General features: G+C 43.3%; 1 protein-coding gene across 2 annotated transcripts in view; it reads left to right on the forward strand.

The window, feature by feature from the left end:
* Positions 1 to 22,824, forward strand: part of LOC311232874 (pannexin-3-like) — a 39,349-nt gene that overhangs the window by 10,691 nt on the left and 5,834 nt on the right. For both annotated transcript variants that reach the window (XM_084319705.1, XM_084319704.1), the window contains exon 3: positions 8,804 to 8,946. In XM_084319705.1, coding sequence (XP_084175831.1) covers positions 8,804 to 8,946 — 143 coding nt within the window. The remainder of the gene's footprint in view (positions 1 to 8,803; positions 8,947 to 22,824) is intronic.

A 22,824-nucleotide genomic window follows, 5' to 3' on the forward strand; every position in this document is an offset into this window, starting at 1 on the left:
ACCACTGCTGAGGACCAACCAGACCACTGCTGAGGACCAGCGCAGACCACTGCTGAGGACCAGCGCAGACCACTGCTGAGGACCAGCGCAGACCACTGCTGAGGACCAGCGCAGACCACTGCTGAGGACCAGCGCAGACCACTGCTGAGGACCAACCAGACCACTGCTGAGGACCAGTGCAGACCACTGCTGAGGACCAACCAGACCACTGCTGAGGACCAGCACAGACCACTGCTGAGGACCAACCAGACCACTGCTGAGGACCAGCGCAGACCACTGCTGAGGACCAACCAGACCACAGCTGAGGACCAACCAGACCACAGCTGAGGACCAGCGCAGACCACTGCTGAGGACCAACCAGACCACTGCTGAGGACCAACCAGACCACTGCTGAGGACCAACCAGACCACTGCTGAGGACCAACCAGACCACTGCTGAGGACCAACCAGACCACTGCTGAGGACCAACACAGACCACTGCTGAGGACCAACCAGACCACTGCTGAGGACCAACACAGACCACAGCTGAGGACCAACACAGACCACAGCTGAGGACCAGTGCAGACCACTGCTGAGGACCAACACAGACCACAGCTGAGGACCAGCGCAGACCACTGCTGAGGACCAACACAGACCACTGCTGAGGACCAGCGCAGACCACTGCTGAGGACCAACCAGACCACTGCTGAGGACCAGCGCAGACCACTGCTGAGGACCAACACAGACCACAGCTGAGGACCAACCAGACCACTGCTGAGGACCAACACAGACCACTGCTGAGGACCAACCAGACCACTGCTGAGGACCAGCGCAGACCACTGCTGAGGACCAACACAGACCACTGCTGAGGACCAACCAGACCACTGCTGAGGACCAACCAGACCACTGCTGAGGACCAACCAGACCACTGCTGAGGACCAACCAGACCACTGCTGAGGACCAACCAGACCACTGCTGAGGACCAACCAGACCACTGCTGAGGACCAGCGCAGACCACTGCTGAGGACCAGCGCAGACCACTGCTGAGGACCAACCAGACCACTGCTGAGGACCAACCAGACCACTGCTGAGGACCAGCGCAGACCACTGCTGAGGACCAGCGCAGACCACTGCTGAGGACCAACCAGACCACTGCTGAGGACCAACCAGACCACTGCTGAGGACCAACCAGACCACTGCTGAGGACCAACACAGATCACAGCTGAGGACCAACCAGACCACTGCTGAGGACCAACCAGACCACTGCTGAGGACCAACCAGACCACTGCTGAGGACCAACACAGACCACTGCTGAGGACCAACACAGATCACAGCTGAGGACCAACCAGACCACTGCTGAGGACCAACACAGACCACTGCTGAGGACCAACACAGATCACAGCTGAGGACCAACCAGACCACAGCTGAGGACCAACCAGACCACTGCTGAGGACCAACCAGACCACTGCTGAGGACCAACCAGACCACTGCTGAGGACCAACACAGACCACAGCTGAGGACCAGCGCAGACCACAGCTGAGGACCAACACAGACCACAGCTGAGGACCAGCGCAGACCACTGCTGAGGACCAACACAGACCACAGCTGAGGACCAGCGCAGACCACTGCTGAGGACCAACACAGACCACTGCTGAGGACCAACACAGACCACTGCTGAGGACCAACACAGACCACAGCTGAGGACCAACACAGACCACTGCTGAGGATCAACACAGACCACTGCTGAGGACCAACACAGACCACTGCTGAGGACCAGCGCAGACCACTGCTGAGGACCAACCAGACCACAGCTGACGACCAACCAGACCACTGCTGAGGACCAACCAGACCACTGCTGAGGACCAACCAGACCACTGCTGAGGACCAACCAGACCACTGCTGAGGACCAGCGCAGACCACTGCTGAGGACCAACCAGACCACTGCTGAGGACCAACCAGACCACTGCTGAGGACCAACCAGACCACAGCTGACGACCAACCAGACCACTGCTGAGGACCAACCAGACCACTGCTGACGACCAACCAGACCACTGCTGAGGACCAGCGCAGACCACTGATGAGGACCAGCGCAGACCACTGATGAGGACCAGCGCAGACCACTGCTGAGGACCAACCAGACCACTGTTGAGGACCAACCAGACCACTGCTGAGGACCAACCAGACCACTGCTGAGGACCAACCAGACCACTGCTGAGGACCAACACAGACCACAGCTGAGGACCAACACAGACCACTGCTGAGGACCAGCGCAGACCACCACACCGTGCTGCTCACCAAGCAGGGGAATAGAAGGGCCATCTACTTTTTTAATTAAAGTGTTTTTTCCCCCATTATTCATTCATTCAATCTGTATTTAATCTGTAAGGATCACCGACAGCGAGCTCTCGTTCACAATGACGTTGAGAAATACGGCACATAATAAATACAGAAAATATATAGAAACAGAAAGTCAATCAATTAAAACGTTCAAAATAAGGGGGGAAGAAGAGGAAGAAAATAAGAACAATGTTTACGTTGGTTTTGACCTCCAACCTCCCCCGACAAATCAAACTCAGCTTCTTCTATACAACAGTAGAGTCTGTTCTTCTATATGGCAGTGAATGCTGGACCCTGAAGCCCACCCTGCAGAAGTCCCTAGATCGGTGCTACACCAGAATACTGCGTGTAGTACTTAACATCAACAAGGATGAGCATGTCACCAACGCAAACTTGTATGGGGGGGGGGGGGGGGGGGGGTGCTAAGGGTGAGCGACAAAATAGCAGTCAGGAGAATGAGGCTGAGAATGAGAGACACCAAGAGCTGCCAGCCAGTAAACTTGTGCCGTGGGAGCCAACACACTGGCATCTATCACGAGGACGTCCCACACTAACCTACGTGGACATACTCAGGAGAGATGCGGGAGCAGGAAGTACCCGGCGAGCTACAGTAGGATCGGGATGACTGGAAGCAACGATGGAGGACCAAGGACGACCTAGATATAGATTTACCAGAAAGGTTGTTGATTTTGTTTTGAGGAGTTACAAGGAAGGACTGAGTCACGTCATATTTTTTGGTGTGTTTTATTTAATATTTTCCTTTATTATTATTATCATTTCAATTGAACAAGAGAGGACAGCCTTAGCGGTTAGTCATATATTGAGTATTACTATTTAGCAGAGTTGTTTCAATGAGTTATCGCCCCGCTGACTTTCTAGCTATGGCTTCCCACTATAGCCTGTCCTTCCAGAGGCAGTGAGGGGCAATTTCTGTATTATTCCTCATCAGACGTGTTATATGGTTGGCCCCCCATCACCAGTCTGTGTGCATGGCCTGGGCTACTAAATATAACCCCCTGTGTCCGAGATGTGAGATGACCTGAGAGGTTCGGTACTTCAGCAACTCGTGAGAAAAGGCCTCTTGAAGGCAACTATCAAAATTACAGCCTACTTTTATGTTCACCTTTATGATACAATAATTGCCACTTCCAGTGAACCTCCATACCCCATAACTCTCATTAATGTGAGTGCCTGGTCATTTATGTCTTATGTCACGTATGTCTTTTACTTTATTACTACTACTGCTGCTACGACTGCTGCTGTTGCAACATTTCAGGTGCTGTTGGTGATTATAGATGCTGGGATATTGACGGGATTGTGGACATTTTGAAGAAGCTTAATAATGTGATTTGTCACAAACTAGAAATCAGTAACTGTCTACAGAAAAAAACCTCCTGCACCAAGGCAAGGCAAGGCACGTTTATTTATATAGTACATGTCATGCAAAATAAAAACGACATACATCACAATGCTTTTGAAAAGCCATTATCTACGTTAAAGGCACATCATCAGTTCATTACATCACAATGCTTTGGAAAAGCCATCGTCCACGTTAAACTTGACCTTTACAGCATCAACATTTAACATTAGGAGAGAGATCACAGTTTTTATTTTAATTCCAATAAACCCCAGGCCTTGTTCAAAGTCCTAAACTCCCTCATCAACCCCTGTGCCACTCCTTCTGTTGTACCTTCATTAGCTCTATGTGAAGGCTTCCAACATTTCTTCATCAGCTTTTTTCTTTAGTTGACCTTTGGATGCAGAGGACCATACTGGTGCACAATAATCTAGGTGACATAAAATTAAAGATTTCGCCACCTGTCCCACAATATATGTAGGGACATAAGAAAGACATTTCCTCACCATGGAGATACCACTCCCCATCTTCTTCACTATGGTATCAATGTGTTCTGCCCATGACAGCTGGCTATCAATTATTATGCCCAGTAATTTTACTGGCTTTCTCCGAGATGGCTTTCTCGGAACTCTAGTCAACACACACACACACACACACACACACACACACACACACACACACACACACACACACACACACACACGCACACGCACACACACACACACAGACACACACACACACACACACACACACACACACACACACACACACGCACACGCACACACGCACACACACACAGACGCACACACGCACGGGTACCCAGTGTAATATATAATTAAGTCCATTTACAGATGCCTGTAATGATAGTCAGATTGAAGGAGAAGAAATCATTTCCTGACAGTGAATTGCAGGCTGTGTGTTGCTCTAGTTCCCACTCCCACAGCGTCGGGGCTGATGTGGAGGCGTGTCCCCTCTCTCTCCCCCTGGGTCCCCTCTCTGAAGTGGAGGGGGCCACGCCCGGCTCTGTGGCACACACCCACCCCCACACACACCCATCAGTCCTGTCTATGTCTGCACCACCTCCGGTCCACCCGGGCCTGATGAGAGGGGGGACGCTGAAGGGTGGGGACCTGCTGGGGCAAGTGGTTGGACCGTAATGTGGCTTTTAAAACAAGGTGAACTAAATATATACGGAGGGCGGAGGGAGGGAGGGAGGGCTGGACGTTTTAAATGCCAGTGTGCCGTTTGGAAAACACATGGTTTCTCCAGCGAGGGTTCTCTAGGAGTTATGTAAAGGAAATGCTAGGTCTATCGTGCGCGCGCGCGCGTGTGTGTGTGTGTGTGTGTGTGCGTGCGCGAGTGTGTGTGTGTGTCCGTGTTTTCCTGCCGTTGTGGGGACCAAATGTCTGTCCAATGGTGAAAGTTAGGTAGGGCTCAGGCATGGTCGTTTTAATGGTTAAGGGTGGGTTAAGGGATTAGGGAATGACAGTCTAGGGAAGGTTCCCACACATCTTGAGTACAGAATACATGGCTGTGTGTTTGTTTGTTTTATTTAGATCTCCGTTAGCTTTTGCATACAGTAGCAGCAGCTATTCTTCCTGGGGTCCAATAACTTACATGGTGACAACAACACAGAAAACATCACACTCATCACAATATACAGTATGGACGATTGGAAAAAAACAATAAATAACACACAAAACAAACTAACAAAAGAAACACTGCAATTAGACAAAGCAAATAGACTGTGTGTGTGTGTGTGTGTGTGTCTGTGTGTGTGTGTGTGTGTGTGTGTGTGTGTGTGTGTGTGTGTGTGTGTGTGTGTGTGTGTGTGTGTGTGTGTGTGTGTGTGTGTGTGTGTGTGTGTGTGTGTGTGTGTGTGTGTGTGTGTGTGTGTGTGTGTGTGTGTGTGTGTGTGTGTGTGTGTGTGTGTGTGTGTGTGTGTGTGTGTGTAGCAGAGGATTGTTCAGTACCTCGAGTTCAAGTTTCAAGCTTCTTTATTAGTTGTCATATAGAAATACAGAATACTTTTGAAATGCTTCTTTCAGTTTTGCTCCTGAGAGTGTGCTAGATAAAAGGATAAGTATAAAAAGTATAGAATAGAAACTCAAGTACGTAAACAAGTGTAAACAAAACAAAAATGTTCAATATACATATATACAATATACAATACAATACAGTGCCGAGTAGAGAAAGGTAACTGAGTTCCAATACAGTACAATGCAATGAGGTACAACGACGGCTTCTCGGTTGCAGTGGGTGACAATATTATCACAAGGAAAGATGAAATTACCTCCCTGGGTTCCATCCTAGAGGCTAATCTTTCCTGTGACAAAATGGCATCCAATGTAATAAAAAAAGTCAACCAACGAACGCGATTCTTGTACCGGATCTCCTCTCTGGTAAACAAGAATACCCTGAAGACTCTAGCAGGAGCACTCATTCAAGGGTACTACGACTATGCTTGCACCTCATGGTACCAAAGCACCTCAAAGGCACTAAAAAACAAATTACAAACATCTCAAAACAAGCTAGTCAGACTACTGCTTGACCTAACTCCTAGAACCCACCTCACCCCTGCCCACTTTGACAACCTAGGATGGCTTAGAGTAGACGACAGAGTACAGCAACTTGCAATGGGCCTGGTCTACAAGATACACTACGCGACCAAGGTACCCATGTACATGTCAAAATACTTCCCAAAGGTCAGTGAATACCACGATCACAACACCAGAGGGAGCTCCACAAATCATGTAAAACCCAGATTCGGCTCAAACAAGGGACTAAACACGTTTCGCAATTATGCCACATCAATGTGGAACGCCCTACCCACAGCCGTAAAGGAATGTGAATCACTACCCACTTTCAAAAACACTCTCAAAAAACACCTACGTGAGACTGCAATTCGAAACTGGCCCCTACAAATGTCCTAACCTAGTTGTACAGTAAATGACCAAGTAAGGCTTTGTCAGTATTCCAATGTACAGTGTAACATGTGTGTGTGTCCTCTACCCAACCCCCCCCCCCCACCTCCAATGTACAGCCCTCACCCAACCCACCCAACCCCACCCCACCCACCCAACCTCCTCCAATGTACAGTTTCTACGCCAAATGTATATACACTCTTTTTCTGGACACTTTTGTATCACAAACAGTACTGTATTTGCAAATCTGATATGTCATAAATGTATAGATGTAGCAGTACTGTCTATCTGTATGTCATGTATGTCATATATGTTATGATGAATTGAAAATGGGGGACCCTGATGTAAACAAGACGAAAGTCTTTCTCTGGTCTGCATCCCCTTAACAATTGTATGTATTGAGCTGTACTGTACTGTACCCATTCTGCAATCTGTTAATAAACTTTTCAATCAATCAATCAATCAATCAAGCTTAGCTTGTGGTGTCACCTTGTGGTGGTGAGGTGCAATAAGGTAAAATATACAAATATTCCTGTATACCAATAAATATAAAGTGTGTGTTAGTGTCTAAAGTGCGTAAAGTGGGTGCTGCAGTGTGTTGTTTATTTAAAGTGAGTGTGTGCGTGTGGATGTGTGTGTTGTGGGTGTATTTGATGGTCTGTTATTGTTCATTGTTCATTGAGCATCCTGATGGCCTGGGGATATAAGCTCCTTCTGAGTCTCTCTGTGCTTGCCATGAGACTCCGGTAGCGCTTGCCTGACCGCAGCAGTTCAAAGAGGCAGTTGTTTGGGTGGCTAGAGTCTTTTATTATTCTCTTAGCCTTATTTTTGCAGCGCTTGTTGTAAATGTTCTGGAGGGTGGGAAGCCCCCCTCCAATTGTGCGTTCGGCTGAACGGCCACTCTCTGTAGTCTGCTGCGGTCTTGTGCGGTGCTATTCCCAAACCAGGAGGTGATGTTGCCAGTCAGGATGCTCTCTATTGTGCATAAGTAGAAGTTCTTAAGGATCTTCTGACTGACTTTGAACTTCCTTAGGCGCCTGAGGAAGTAAAGGCGTTGCCGTGCCTTCTTCACAACACTGTCAATGTGTGTGGTCCATGTCAAGTCCTCGGATATGTAGACTCCGAGGTACTTAAAACTGTTCACTCTCTCGACCGGTGCCCCGTCGATGCTGAGGGGGCTGTAGTCCCTGACCCCCGACCTCCTAATGTCTGGTCTCTCAGTATCTGGTCTCTCTAGGACGATTGTTCAGTAATAATTTACAGCCACAGTGTAGTTGAAGCGGATGCTGCCATGTTACTGTCCTGTATGTTACTTTGCCTCCAGTCACAGACCTGGTGAAGTGATGACCTGAGAGATTTACAGACGTTTTATACTTGTGCTACGAGTCTTTGGCCTGTGCTACAAATGGTACTGTATGCCCCTAACACATGGAATAGACTACAATGCACTGTAAACTTCCATATCCCTCCTGGGACATCAGGAACATGTTGTTGAATGAAAAGAAACTCTCTTTTCTGGACTCTTTTTGTATCACAAACAGTACTGTATTTGCAAGTCTGGTATGTCATAAATGTATAGATGTAGCAGTACTATCTATCTGTATGTCATGTATGATATATGTCCTGATGAATTGAAAATGGGGGACCCTGATGTAAACAAGACGAAAGTCTTTCTCTAGTCTGCATCCCCTTAACAATTGTGTGCATTGAGCCGTACTGTATTGTACCCATTCTGCAATCTGTTAATAAAGTTTTCAATCAATCAATCAATCAAATGTGATTGTTTTTAACTCATTGTTTTAACAGTGTTGGATGTTTGTGTTTTATTTATTCCATTGTGTTGGTTTCTTTTGTTATTTTATTGTTTCTTTTTTATTATATTCTTGCCTAATGTGATCTCAGCATCACTGAAAATGAGGCCCAATGAATCCTGCATAGTTTCCCGGAGGGCGGGTCTAACCAAACTGTGGCGTCCATTTTGTGTCTCCCAGGCCCCCAGATCAGCTGCTTCCCTCCCAGTAACTTCACCATTTTGTGCCTCCCAGGCCCCCAGATCAGCTGCTTCCCTCCCAGTAACTTCACCATTTTGTGCCTCCCAGGCCCCCAGATCAGCTGCTTCCCTCCCAGTAACTTCACCATTTTGTGCCTCCCAGGCCCCCAGATCAGCTGCTTCCCTCCCAGTAACTTCACCATTTTGTGTCTCCCAGGCCCCCAGATCAGCTGCTTCCCTCCCAGTAACTTCACCATGAAGCAGGGCAGCTATGTGGACACCTACTGCTGGGACTCGCTCATGCACCACGAGTTCGACACCAACGGGAACTTCGAGGAGCGCTCTCTGTGGGTTCACAAAGTAAGTCCAATATCATTGGACAACAATATCATTCCTCCTCCTTAAAGGCCCAAATGTTTTTATTGCCTATATTTATTGTAACGTATAATATAACCGATGGGGCCTCACAGACCCTCGTCTGCACCTTTGTTTACACTGTTTACTTTTCTCATATCTATATATTCAAAGTTAATCGTATTGTTTACACTGTTTATTTTCTTTCATATTTTCATATTCAGATCAAATTTTATTGCCTACCGTATATTTATGTCTTTCTACTATTACCCTGCCCATACCTGTACCTCCCCTCCCCCTCCCCCATGCTGCTATGATGCCCGGATTTCCCCAAGGGATCAATAAAGGAATATGTTATCTTATCTTATCGTATCTTATCGTATATTATCTTATCTTATCTTATTGTATCTTATCTTATCTTATATTATCTTATCTTAACTTATCGTATCTTATCGTTTCTTATCTTATCTTATCTTATCGTATCGTATCTTATCTTATCGTATCTTATCTTATCTTATCTTGTCGTATCTTATCGTATCTTATCTTATCTTATCGTATCTTATCGTATCTTATCGTATCTTATCTTATCTTATCGTATCTTATCGTATCTTATCTTATCGTATATTATCTTATCGTATCTTATCTTATCGTATCTTATCGTATCTTATCGTATCTTATCTTATCTTATCGTATCTTATCGTATCTTATCTTATCGTATCGTATCTTATCGTATCTTATCTTATCGTATCTTATCGTATCTTATCGTATCTTATCTTATCTTATCTTATCTTATCTTATCGTATCTTATCTTATCGTATCTTATCGTATCTTATCGTATCTTATCTTATCTTATCGTATCTTATCGTATCTTATCTTATCGTATCGTATCTTATCGTATCTTATCTTATCTTATCGTATCTTATCTTATCTTATCTTCAGATTAGATTTCGTAGCCAGTAACGAGGTGTCCAACCGTGTTCTTGACACAAACTAAGTCATTGTACTGTGTCGTGGTGAGTTTGGCACAGTGGCTGATTCGCAAATTCGCCTAAAACATTATCTTTTTATTGGCTTCCTATTGTGATTCTGGGTGAGGTAGCATACAGTGCATAAACCTCATAATTTCCTCTTTCATGTGATATATGACATGTCACTGTCGCATTATGCTGTAGCATTAAGATTTTAGGGCTGAAGAGTAAGCAGCGAATGTATCTCGGGCCCTCTCTCTCTCTCTATCTCTCTCTCTCTCTCTCTCACACTCTCTCTCTCTCTCTCTCTCTCTCTCTCTCTCTCTCTCTCTCTCTCTCTCTCTCTCTCTCTCTCTCTCTCTCTCTCTCTCTCTCTCTCTATATATATATCTCTCTTTCTCTCTCTCTCTCTCTCTCTCTCTCTCTCTCTCTCTCTCTCTCTCTCTCTCTCTCTCTCTCTTCTCTCATTTGCTTGGACCCCACAATTTGATAATCACCACCTAGTACCCACTACCGAGGCAGGAACTTATGTATATTATGGCCTGCTACATTCCCATCTGGGTGGGGGGGCCTCATAATTAATGTTGAGATGGGCCCCCTGAACCTTAACCCTTTCACTGCCACACGACAGCCGGTTAACCCTTTCACTGTGACAATACAGAAGATTAGCCCTTTACTATCACTCATCCGCGGAGCTAATGATGCTAATGATGGAGCATCGCCGTCGGTTGTGTGATAGTAAAGGGCTAACCTTCTGCCGTGTGGCAGTGAAAGGGTTAAAGTTGCCTATGGTTACGTACTGTAACACAGTACTTCTACACCCCTGCTACCGAGCTACTGTATGTTTGGTGTGTCTGGACTGGACAGAGTTCTGGGGTGACACGTGCTGAAACCCCTCTGTGTCTGTAGAAGGGGACACGTGCTGAAACCCCTCTGTGTCTGTAGAAGGGGACACGTGCTGAAACCCCTCTGTGGCTGTAGAAGGGGACACGTGCTGAAACCCCTCTGTGGCTGTAGAAGGTGACACGTGCTGAAACCCCTCTGTGGCTGTAGAAGGGGGTAAAAAACATGACTGACATTTGAAACGTCAGTAGGAGGCGTAACGTCTCACTTCTTGCTGAGGTCAACCACTAGTCTATTCAGGTTTGTGCAAGAAGACAAGCCCGACATTTAACCACAAAACAAACAAAAAAAGAAAGAAAGAAAAAAGAAGTACGTCTAATAGGTGGTTGTGGAGACCGCGTGTCCTTGTATAATGTACGGGTTAGTATTACGGTACTCAGGCTTCTCTATTCCACTTTCCCTCCTACAGTATGTTTCTATCTCCATTTTCCTCTGCACTCATTCTCTTTTTGGGTTTTGAAACTTTATTTATCAGGATAGGTTCTGTTTTGAACCCCTTTATTTATCTGGGTAGGTTCTGTTTTTAACCCTTTATTTATCTGGGTAGGTTTTGTTTTTAACCCCTTTATTTATCTGTGTAGGTTCTGTTTGTAACCTTTATTTATCTGGGTAGGGTCTGTTTTTTAACCCTTTATTTAGCTGGGTAGGTTCTGTTTTTAACCATTTATTTATCTGGGTAGGTTATGTTTATAACCTTTATTTACCAGGGTAGGTTCTGTTTGTAACCTTTATTTATCAGGGTAGGTTCTGTTTTTAACCTTTATTTACCAGGGTAGGTTCTGTTTATAACCTTTATTTATCAGGGTAGGTTCTGTTTTTAACCTTTATTTACCAGGGTAGGTTCTGTTTATAACCTTTATTTACCAGGGTAGGTTCTGTTTATAACCTTTATTTACCAGGGTAGGTTCTGTTTATAACCTTTATTTATCAGGGTAGGTTCTGTTTATAACCTTTATTTACCAGGGTAGGTTCTGTTTATAACCTTTATTTACCAGGGTAGGTTATGTTTATAACCTTTATTTACCAGGGTAGGTTCTGTTTTTAACCTTTATTTACCAGGGTAGGTTCTGTTTATAACCTTTATTTACCAGGGTAGGTTCTGTAACCTTTATTTACCAGGGTAGGTTCTGTTTATAACCTTTATTTACCAGGGTAGGTTCTGTTTATAACCTTTATTTATCAGGGTAGGTTCTGTGTATAACCTTTATTTACCAGGGTAGGTTCTGTTTATAACCTTTATTTACCAGGGTAGGTTCTGTTTATAACCTTTATTTATCAGGGTAGGTTCTGTGTATAACCTTTATTTACCAGGGTAGGTTCTGTTTATAACCTTTATTTACCAGGGTAGGTTCTGTTTATAACCTTTATTTATCAGGGTAGGTTCTGTTTATAACCTTTATTTACCAGGGTAGGTTCTGTTTATAACCTTTATTTACCAGGGTAGGTTCTGTTTTTAACCTTTATTTACCAGGGTAGGTTATGTGTATAACCTTTATTTACCAGGGTAGGTTCTGTAACCTTTATTTACCAGGGTAGGTTCTGTTTTTAACCTTTATTTACCAGGGTAGGTTCTGTTTATAACCTTTATTTACCAGGGCAGGTTCTGTTTATAACCTTTATTTAACCAGGGTAGGTTCTATGTATAACCTTTATTTACCAGGGTAGGTTCTGTTTATAACCTTTATTTACCAGGGTAGGTTCTGTTTATAACCTTTATTTATCAGGGTTGGTTCTGTTTATAACCTTTATTTACCAGGGTAGTTTCTGTTTATAACCTTTATTTACCAGGGTAGGTTCTGTTTATAACCTTTATTTACCAGGGTAGGTTCTGTTTATAACCTTTATTTACCAGGGTAGGTTCTGTTTATAATAGGGATGTCCGATATTATCGGCCGACCGATATTATCGGCCGATATCGGCAGTAAAATGTGATATCGGAAAATATCGGTATCTGTTAAAAAAAGAAAAAAAAACAATAACAATATTTGTTATATATATATCCAGTGAAATTATTAGTTACCTGAAATTATTCCGTTTTTTGGACGGGGAAACCCTGCATATATCGGTATCGGTTGATATCGGTTGATATCGGTATCGGAAATTAAGAGTTGGACAATATCGGAATATCGGTATCGGTAAAAAAGCCAATATCGAGCATCCCTAGTTTATAACCTTTATTTATCAGGGTAGGTTCTGTGTATAACCTTTATTTACCAGGGTAGGTTCTGTTTATAACCTTTATTTACCAGGTAGGTTCTGTTTATAACCTTTATTTACCAGGGTAGTTTATGTTTATAACCTTTATTTACCAGGGTAGGTTCTGTTTATAACCTTTATTTACCAGGGTAGGTTCTGTTTGTAACCTTTATTTACCAGGGTAGGTTCTGTTTATAACCTTTATTTACCAGGATAGGTTCTGTTTATAACCTTTATTTACCAGGGTAGGTTCTGTTTATAACCTTTATTTACCAGGGTAGGTTCTGTTTATAACCTTTATTTATCAGGGTAGGTTCTGTGTATAACCTTTATTTACCAGGGTAGGTTCTGTTTATAACCTTTATTTACCAGGTAGGTTCTGTTTATAACCTTTATTTACCAGGGTAGTTTATGTTTATAACCTTTATTTACCAGGGTAGGTTCTGTTTATAACCTTTATTTACCAGGGTAGGTTCTGTTTGTAACCTTTATTTACCAGGGTAGGTTCTGTTTATAACCTTTATTTATCAGGGTAGGTTCTGTGTATAACCTTTATTTACCAGGGTAGTTTATGTTTATAACCTTTATTTACCAGGTAGGTTCTGTTTATAACCTTTATTTACCAGGGTAGTTTATGTTTATAACCTTTATTTACCAGGGTAGGTTCTGTTTATAACCTTTATTTACCAGGGTAGGTTCTGTTTGTAACCTTTATTTACCAGGGTAGTTTATGTTTATAACCTTTATTTACCAGGGTAGGTTCTGTTTATAACCTTTATTTACCAGGGTAGGTTCTGTTTGTAACCTTTATTTACCAGGGTAGGTTCTGTTTATAACCTTTATTTACCAGGGTTTATGTTTTACAGTTTTTCTCAATTGCTTTGGTGCATTTCTCTGATCAGAATTAAAGTTCTCATAACTGTTAGTGCATTTCTCAAAACAATTAGTACAAACTGCAAAACCTAGGTGATAACCTGCAGAAGCGTGTCACTTGCTCAAAATGGATAATTCATTCCTCAAAAGCAAGTATTCATGTCAATGAAAGTGTCACTGTCATCAAAATGAAAAGTCCTGACACCATTGTTTATAAACAAGATAGTCAAATGGCTTTGCCATGTTTTCGTTATGACAGTTCACTCTGTAAGTGTTTTCCAATGCAAAAAAAGTCAGATCTTGGTGACACTTTCTGAAAATGCTCAAGACAGCACTATACACTATTTGCACAGCCATTTGAAATCTACAGTTACACATTGCTGTATTTAGTGAGGTAAATGAGTACAAGACACGTATGTTTCACATTTTTTACTGCATATGCTCTTTGCAGTTTTAATTTGTTCACAGCATTGTGCAAAAGAAAAATACAAACTAATTTACAACAAACATAAGAAACACCCTTTGGCCTTTGGGTAGAGCTGTGCACAACTGTAAACAATATTGCAGTACATATTGGAACTGAATTGGAACATACAACATACACAGTACTGTAAATCATTCATTCACATCCAGACGTTCCTGTCTGTCTGGCTATTGGATTCAGGAATGGGGAGTAGGGAGGAAGATATTCCACCAGCATCCTTTCATGTGCTGCAAACCACTGTGTGACCAGAATTGCGCGGTGAAAACGCACATTATCCCATACAACAACGTACTTGGTCAGATGGTCGCCATTTAGACCATCTCATTCTCAGGGATTATGTCCCTGTAAAGAGTGTCTAAAAAAGTCAGCAGATGTTGTGTGTTGTATGGACCAATGCGGGGCATATGGGTGAGGACGCCGTTTTCTGAGATGGCTGCACACATCGTAATATTCCCTCCTTGTTGTCCTGGGACATCAGTGGATGCTCTCTGTCCAATGCGATTCCTTCCACGCCTTCTACCTTTTGCCAGATTGAAACCCGCCTCATCAACATATATGAATGTGTGCAGCGATTCCCTGGCATCCAGCTCCATTCAGGGGAAAAATTATAAAGAAATGTATCAAATTTGCTTGACAGATTTTGACAACTAGTTCAACATATTAGTATGTAATGACTCAAGCAATGAAATTAGTTTTATAGGGAATGACTATTCAGCAGTCATAAGTATAGTTCATTTTGACTGACATGACCTAAGCAAATGATAATGTTATAAAACAGCAGAGAATTGTATGAAAGCAATTGATGCATGTCCAAAAGCATTTGCAATTTGTTCGGAGGAATGAGAAACTGCTACTATGATGTGCACAAATTACACAATGTTGTGGAGGTTGAACTAACAGTTATGAGAACTTTAATTCTGATCAGAGAAATGCACCAAAGCAATTGAGAAAAACTGTATCAGGCAGTGGTGTCAAGTGTGCTCCTCTACGCCGCTGTCTGTTGGGGTGGTAATACCACGGCCAGGGATACCAGACGGCTGGATAAGCTGGTCAAGAAGGCTGGCTCAGTGGTAGGGAGGAGACTGGACCCACTGGGGACCGTGGTGGAGAGCCGCACTCAGAGCAAGCTGCTGGCCATCATGGGCAATACCAACCACCCTCTCCACCACACCCTGGTGGGGCAGAGCAGCAGTCGCAGCGGACGGCTCATCTCCCTGCACTCACGGACTGAGCGGCACAGGAGGTCCTTTGTCCCCACAGCCATCAGACTGTACAACAGCGTATTATAGTTACACCTGTTTTTACACCTGTTTTTACACCTGTTTTTACATCTGTTTTTACACCTGTTTTTATACACCTGCTTTTATCTAATCACGCTCCTATTTTAATTTTAATATTGATGGGTATGATTTAATTGAATTTTATCATGTACTTATTTTTAATTCATGATGCAGACATAACGTGTAACTACTGTATGGGAATGGTCAATGTCTGTATACTATGTGAGCTGCGAGATACCCTGAATTTCCCCAAGGGGATTAATAAAGTATCTATCTATCTATCTATCTATCTATCTATCTATCTATCTATCTATCTATCTATCTATCTATCTATCTATCTATCTATCTATCTATCTATCTATCTATCTATCTATCTATCTATCTATCTATCTATCTATCTATCTATCTATCTATCTATCTAGGTTCTGTTTGTAACCTTTATTTACCAGGGTAGGTTCTGTTTATAACCTTTATTTACCAGGGTAGGTTCTGTAACCTTTATTTACCAGGGTAGGTTCTGTTTATAACCTTTATTTACCAGGGTAGGTTCTGTTTATAACCTTTATTTATCAGGGTAGGTTCTGTTTATAACCTTTATTTACCAGGGTAGGTTCTGTTTATAACCTGTATTTACCAGGATAGGTTCTGTTTATAACCTTTATTTATCAGAGTAGGTTCTGTTTATAACCTTTATTTACCAGGATAGGTTCTGTTTATAACCTTTATTTACCAGAGTAGGTTCTGTTTGTAACCTTTATTTATCAGAGTAGGTTCTGTTTATAACCTTTATTTACCAGAGTAGGTTCTGTTTATAACCTTTATTTACCAGAGTAGGTTCTGTTTGTAACCTTTATTTACCAGGGTATGTTCTGTTTATAACCTTTATTTACCAGAGTAGGTTCTGTTTATAACCTTTATTTAACCAGGATGGGTTTATAACCTTTATTTACCAGAATAGGTTCTGTTTGTAACCTTTATTTATCAGAGTAGGTTCTGTTTATAACCTTTATTTACCAGAGTAGGTTCTGTTTGTAACCTTTATTTATCAGAGTAGGTTCTGTTTATAACCTTTATTTACCAGGGTAGGGTCTGTTTTTGAGCTTTTGAGAATTGAGACTTTATTTTCATCTGAGTTTATTCTGAGGTCACTAATTATTTTAGTAAGAGCAGTTCCAGTGCTATGGTGTGTTCTGAAGCCTAATTGAAATTCCTCCATGATGTTGTTTTCTTTGAGAAAGGAGTTTATTTGTATTGAGACGATTTTTTAAAGTATCTTGCTGATGAATGGGAGGTTGGATATCGGCCTATAGTAGGTCTAGTTTTTTTTTTTTTTTTTTGTATCTACTTTTTCTCCTCCTTTTACTGTATTTTTCTCCCATCACAATTTTAGTCATATGCCAATTCCCCCCTCCCCTTCCTGGTCGTTGCGCGCATTTGCCCCCCACTTGCCGGTCTAGGGAGGGTTGATAGATACTATCGCATGTCCCCTCCGATACATGTGGAGTCAGCCAGCCGCTTCTTTTCACCTGCCAGCGCGGACTCTCACTGGGGGAGCGTAACGCGTGGGAGGCTCACACTACTTCCCCCAGTTCCCTCCCTCGCTGAGCAGGCGCCCCGACCGACCTGTAGGAGTCGCTGTTTACAACGACCAGGATAGACACCCCGCCGGCTTCCCACCCGCTAACACTGCCAATTGGTTAGTATGGACGACCGACCAAGCCGGAGGTACCACTGGCAGCTGGATTCGATACCAGTGTCTCTGCGGTGGTAGGCAGGCGCTTAGTCTGCTGTGCTACTCAGCCGCCTTGGTCTAGTTTTCTAAGGGTTTTACAATGGCTGTTGTGAATGCATCTGGGAAAATGCCTTTCAACTGTTGAATCCAACTTTTCTTCCTGTATTTACTAGGGGTGTGGACATTTCTCGATTCTAAGATGCATTGAGATGCGGACTATGAAGCGCCCTACAAATCAAATATATTATTATTATTATTATTATTATTATTATTATTATTATTATTATTATTATTATTATTATTATTATTATTATTATTATTATTATTATTATTATTATATTAGCTAGTGCTCTGGTCATGCATCCACTCAATGCATAGAAAAGACAGCATCAGGCTATTCTAAAAGTATTAATACTAATACTGATACTAATAAAAAGAGTATTTAACCTTTTATAACAGCTGGGTATCTGTATCATGCAACACTAGTAAAGACATTTATTTTGACATAATGATTTAAGAACTTTCTAAATAAAAGTTAATTGATCTGACTGCTTGTAGTAATTGATGAAAAAGTAGTCATGTGCAGTAAGATAGATTATACAATTTAGGATGTAATATATTATCGAGATGCATCGTAGAATCGTAATCGGATCGAATCGTGAGGCCAGTGAAGATTCACAGCTCTAGTATTTACCCCCCCCTCTCTCTCTCTCTCTCTCTCTCTCTCTCTCTCTCTCTCTCTCTCTCTCTCTCTCTCTCTCTCTCTCTCTCTCTCTCTCCCTCTCTCTCCCTCTCCCTCTCTCTATCTCTCTCTCTCTCTGTCTCTCTCTCCCTCTCTCTCCCCCCCTCTCTCTCTCTCTCCCCCCCCCCCCTCTCTCTCTCTCTCTCTCTCTCTCTCTCCCTCTCCCTCTCCCTCTCTCTCTCTCTCTCTCTCTCTGTGCGCATGCGTGTGTTTGGAGTTGGAGCGAGTGGTTGGAGTCGGAGTGAGTTTGCGGTGTGAGTGAGTTTTCTAACTTTTCTATTTATATGTTGTTTGTTAAGTTGTGAATTAGAGTGTTACTTATTTATTGTTAGGTTGCTGTTTTAGTGTGTGTTGTTGTGTTAAACGGAGTTAGAGTTTTGTTCTCAGTCCGTTTGTCTCTGTCGACCGGCGTCTTGGCTGGTCGGTAGTATAGCAGGCGCGCAGCATGGCTGAGTTGAACAAACTGAGCAGGAGACACGGTATCAAAATTGGCACTGTGTTTCCCTGCTCAGTTGAAGAGGTTAGTTTAGCGGTAGGTAAAGTTGTTGGTTACAACAGTATTAAATCTGCAGGGAAAATGAATAGCGCTGTGGTTATCTTTTTAGACCGAGTTGAGAAAGTTAATGAGGCAATCGTCCGCGGTATTGTTGTTTGGGACCTGCACGTTCCCGTGTTGCCACTTGCGCAACCGTCAACTAAAATCACGTTGTCTAATGTACCACCATTCATCTCTGATGAGTTTCTGATAAGAGAGCTGTCCAGACACGGAAAGATAGTCTCCCCCATTAAGAAGGTGCTTACAGGCTGCAAATCACCTTTGCTGAAGCATGTTGTTTCTCACAGACGGTTTTTGTATATGATTCTGAATAACAGGAATGATGAGTTCAACATGAGATTCCATGTTAAAGTGGAAGATTTTGATTATGTATTGTATGCATCATCAGAGACCATGAAGTGCTTTGGATGTGGGGGGGGGGGCGGCATGTAATTAAATGTCCTAAGAAGCAGGCTCAAGAGGCGCATGCAGACCCTGGAGAGGGAACTAGTGGACAAGGAGAGTCTGGTAAAGAAGCGTCAAATAATGAGACTGTGGTTTTAGATATTAGTGGTGAGGAACAGCCAGGAGTGGCCAGGGAAAAACCAGCTGCTACAGACAGGGCTGCAGTTGAGCTACAAACAGAAGTGGCCAGGGATAAACCAGCTGAGACAGACAGTGCTGCAGGTGAGCTACAGGAAGAAGTGGCCAGGGTTAAACCAGCTGCTGCAGAAAGTGCTACAGGTAAGCTACAGACAGAAGTGGCCAGGGATAAACAAGCTGCTGTAGACAGTGCTACAGGTGAGCTACAGACAGAAGTGGCAAGGGATAAACCAGCTGCTGCGGACAGTGCTACAGGTGAGCTACAGACAGAAGTGGCCAGGGATAATCCAGCTGAGACAGACAGTGCTAAAGGTGAGCTACAGGAAGAAGGGGCCTGTGAGAAACAGACAGACAGTACTACAGGTGAGCTGCAGGTAGAAGGGGCCTGTGTGAAACAGACAGACAGGGCTACAGGAGAACTGCAGCTAGAAGGGGCATGTGAGAAACAGACAGACAGGACTACAGGTGAGCTGCAGGTAGAAGGGGCCTGTGAGAAACAAACATACAGTGCTGCTGTGTCTGGGGGGAAAACACAGGAGAGTAGCAGTGGTTTGTGTGACAACAGTGCAGAAGTAAGTGAACAGACAAATGAGGTGGAAATGGAAGATGAGGCTGTTTCACAATCAGCACCTCATAAACGCAAAGGAATGACTTCACAGTCAGACCAGAGTGATAGTGAGGAGTATGAGTCAGATGGTAGTGACATATCTGAGTTAAGGAAGTCACAAAACAGAAGATCACTGTCAGTCAAAACCATCAAAACTTTGCTACAGGAAACAAAGAATGTTCGGGGCTTGAAAATAGAGGAACATATTCCTGATACAGAGGCTTTCTATACGTCTGTCAGATTTCACATGGGAAATAACAGCTTTACTAAGCAGGAGGTGTATAGACTAAGGAAATTACTGCCAAAGGTCAGAAAACAAATTCATGAAAGAAAAACAAGTGGCAACTTTTAATTTATTGTTTTTGTGCGTTTTAGTCACTCCTCTTCTCTCCATGGAACATTTTAAGGTTGGAACTTTGAACTTGAATGGGGCAAGAGATGTGAGAAAACGTGCAACGCTGTTTGAACTGGTCAAGTTAAAACACATTGATGTTCTTTTTATGCAGGAGACACACAGTGATAAAGTAAATGAGGTGGAATGGAGGAAGGAATGGGAAGGGGATCTAGTGTTGAGTCATAATACTACAATTAGTAGTGGAGTTGGTTTTTTATTCTCAAAACGTTTTATTCCTGCTTCCTATACTGTAGAACATGTTGTAGAGGGTAGGTTCATTGTAGTGAAAGCACAGTTTGAAACATTTAATGTGGTTTTATTGAATATTTATGCTCCTTCTAAATTCAGCTTTGCTCCATGAAAAGGATTTTAGAGATGTTTTTAGTTTTTTTTGGGTCCTGTTTAGGAGTAGGAAGAAGGAGTTCTGTTCTCTTAGGCAGTGGTGGGACTGTGGCAAAATAGAAATTCAAATGCTTAAAAAATGGCTTTAGCTGACCTGCTAGGTGTGAAGGCTCAAGGAGCTTTGTTAAGGTCTAGATGTATGAATGTTAATGCTATGGATGTGCCTTCCAGTTACTTCTTCGGTCTGGAAAAGAAGAATGGACAGAATAAATTCATTCACTCTCTTCTGTCAGAGACGGGGCAGTACATCACTGATGCCAGTCAGATCCGGAGACGGGCCGTTGAGTTTTATTCTGCTTTGTATAGCAGTGAGTACACTGACAATGATGTCCTTCTACAGTCCTTTTGTGAAGGATTGCCCACAGTATCACGGGAGTCGAATGTGCTGCTGGAGAGACCTTTGGACTCGTCAGAGCTCTATTCTGCCTTACAGAGCATGGGTGGCGGGAAAGCCCCTGGTATTGACGGTTTGACGGTGGAGTTTTACAAAGCCTTTGGGACATTGTGAAAGATGATCTTCTCGAGGTATTCAATGCAAGTCTGGCTGAGGGTGCGTTGCCGCTTTACTGTCGCAGGGCAGTGATAACCTTACTGCCAAAAAAGGGGACTTTGCAGGACATAAGGAATTGGAAGCCTGTGTCAATTTTATGCAGCGAATATAAGATTTTGTCAAAGACCTTAGCAAACCATCTGAGAGAAGTGATGGATCAGATCATACATCGTGATCAGACGTATTGTGTACCTGGCAGGTCAATATTGGATAATGTATATTTAATTCGTGATGTTTTGGGTGTCTCTGATTCATTGGGCTTGAATACTGCTCTTATTTCAATTGATCAGGAGAAAGCATTTGACTGCGTTGAGCACAATTATCTCTGGAGTGTTATGAAGAGTTTTGGGTTCAGCGATGGTCTCATTGCTATGGTGAAAGTTTTGTATCAGAACATTGAGAGTGTGTTAAAATTCAATGGTTCTCTATGTGCTCCTTTTGAGGTACAGAGGGGCATTAGGCAAGGCTGCGCTCTCTCTGGCATGTTATATGCAATTTCACTGGAACCCATGTTACAAACATTGAGAAATGAGATGAGGGGTTTAGCTATACCTGGTTTCCAAGATAACATTGTTTTGTCAGCTTATGCTGATGATGTAGTTGTATTTGTAAAAAACCAAAATGATGTAAATATATTGGAAAGAATTGCTGACAGTTTTAGGGCTGTGTCCTCTGCCAAAATAAATTGGAGGAAGAGTGAGGCGTTAGCTGTGGGTAACTGGCATAGTAGATTATCTGTGTTACCTCAAAACATGATCTGGAAAAAGGATGGTTTTAAATATTTGGGACTATACCTTGGAAATGACACGATTGTACAGAAAAATTGGGAGAATGTGGTGGAGAAAGTAGAAGGAAGGCTGTTTAAGTGGAGATGGCTGTTGCCTCAGATTTCCTATAGAGGCAGATAATAAATAACCTTGTGGCTTCTACCTTGTGGCATAAGCTGGCATGTGTGGAGCCTCCTTCTGGCATGTTGGTGCGGTTGCAGGCAAAGATGGTTGATCTCTTTTGGGATCGCCTGCACTGGGTTCCTCAGAGTGTTCTGTATTTGCCCAGAGAAGAGGGAGGGCAAGGCCTGATTCATTTAGCGAGTAGGACAGCGACTTTGAGGCTACAGTTCATACAGCGATATCCGTTAGGACCAAGAGTTTTAGTTTGGAGAGAAGTTGCCTCTTTTATTCTTCGACAAGTAAATAGTCTTGGTCTTGATGTATCTTTGTTTTTAACAGACCCGACGACTTTAAGGTTAAATGCACTTCCTCCTTTTTATCAGTTTTTTTTTAAATGTTGGACACTTTTCAAGTGTATAAGAACTACTTCTACTAAATCGTTGCACTGGTTACTGGAGGAGCCTCTTGTTCACGGTGCAATAATGGACATAAGCGACTGTGCAAGCCCTGGGCTGACTGGACTGCTGTGTGCTGCCGAAGTGGTACGCCTGAGACAGCTGGCAGACATAGCAGGACCAGAGTTAAAGGATGCTCAGGCTGTGTGTTCGTTATTGGGCCTGAGGTCGCAGCACTATGCAACCAGGGTGCTGGATCTCCGGAGACAGAGGTTGACTGTCGAGGAGCTGGGCATGCTTAGCTTATACAGCAGTGGAGCATTAAAACCG

The sequence above is a fragment of the Notolepis coatsorum genome (genome assembly GCF_963971535.1).
Source record: "Notolepis coatsorum genome assembly, chromosome: 8".
Lineage (NCBI taxonomy): Eukaryota > Metazoa > Chordata > Actinopteri > Aulopiformes > Paralepididae > Notolepis > Notolepis coatsorum.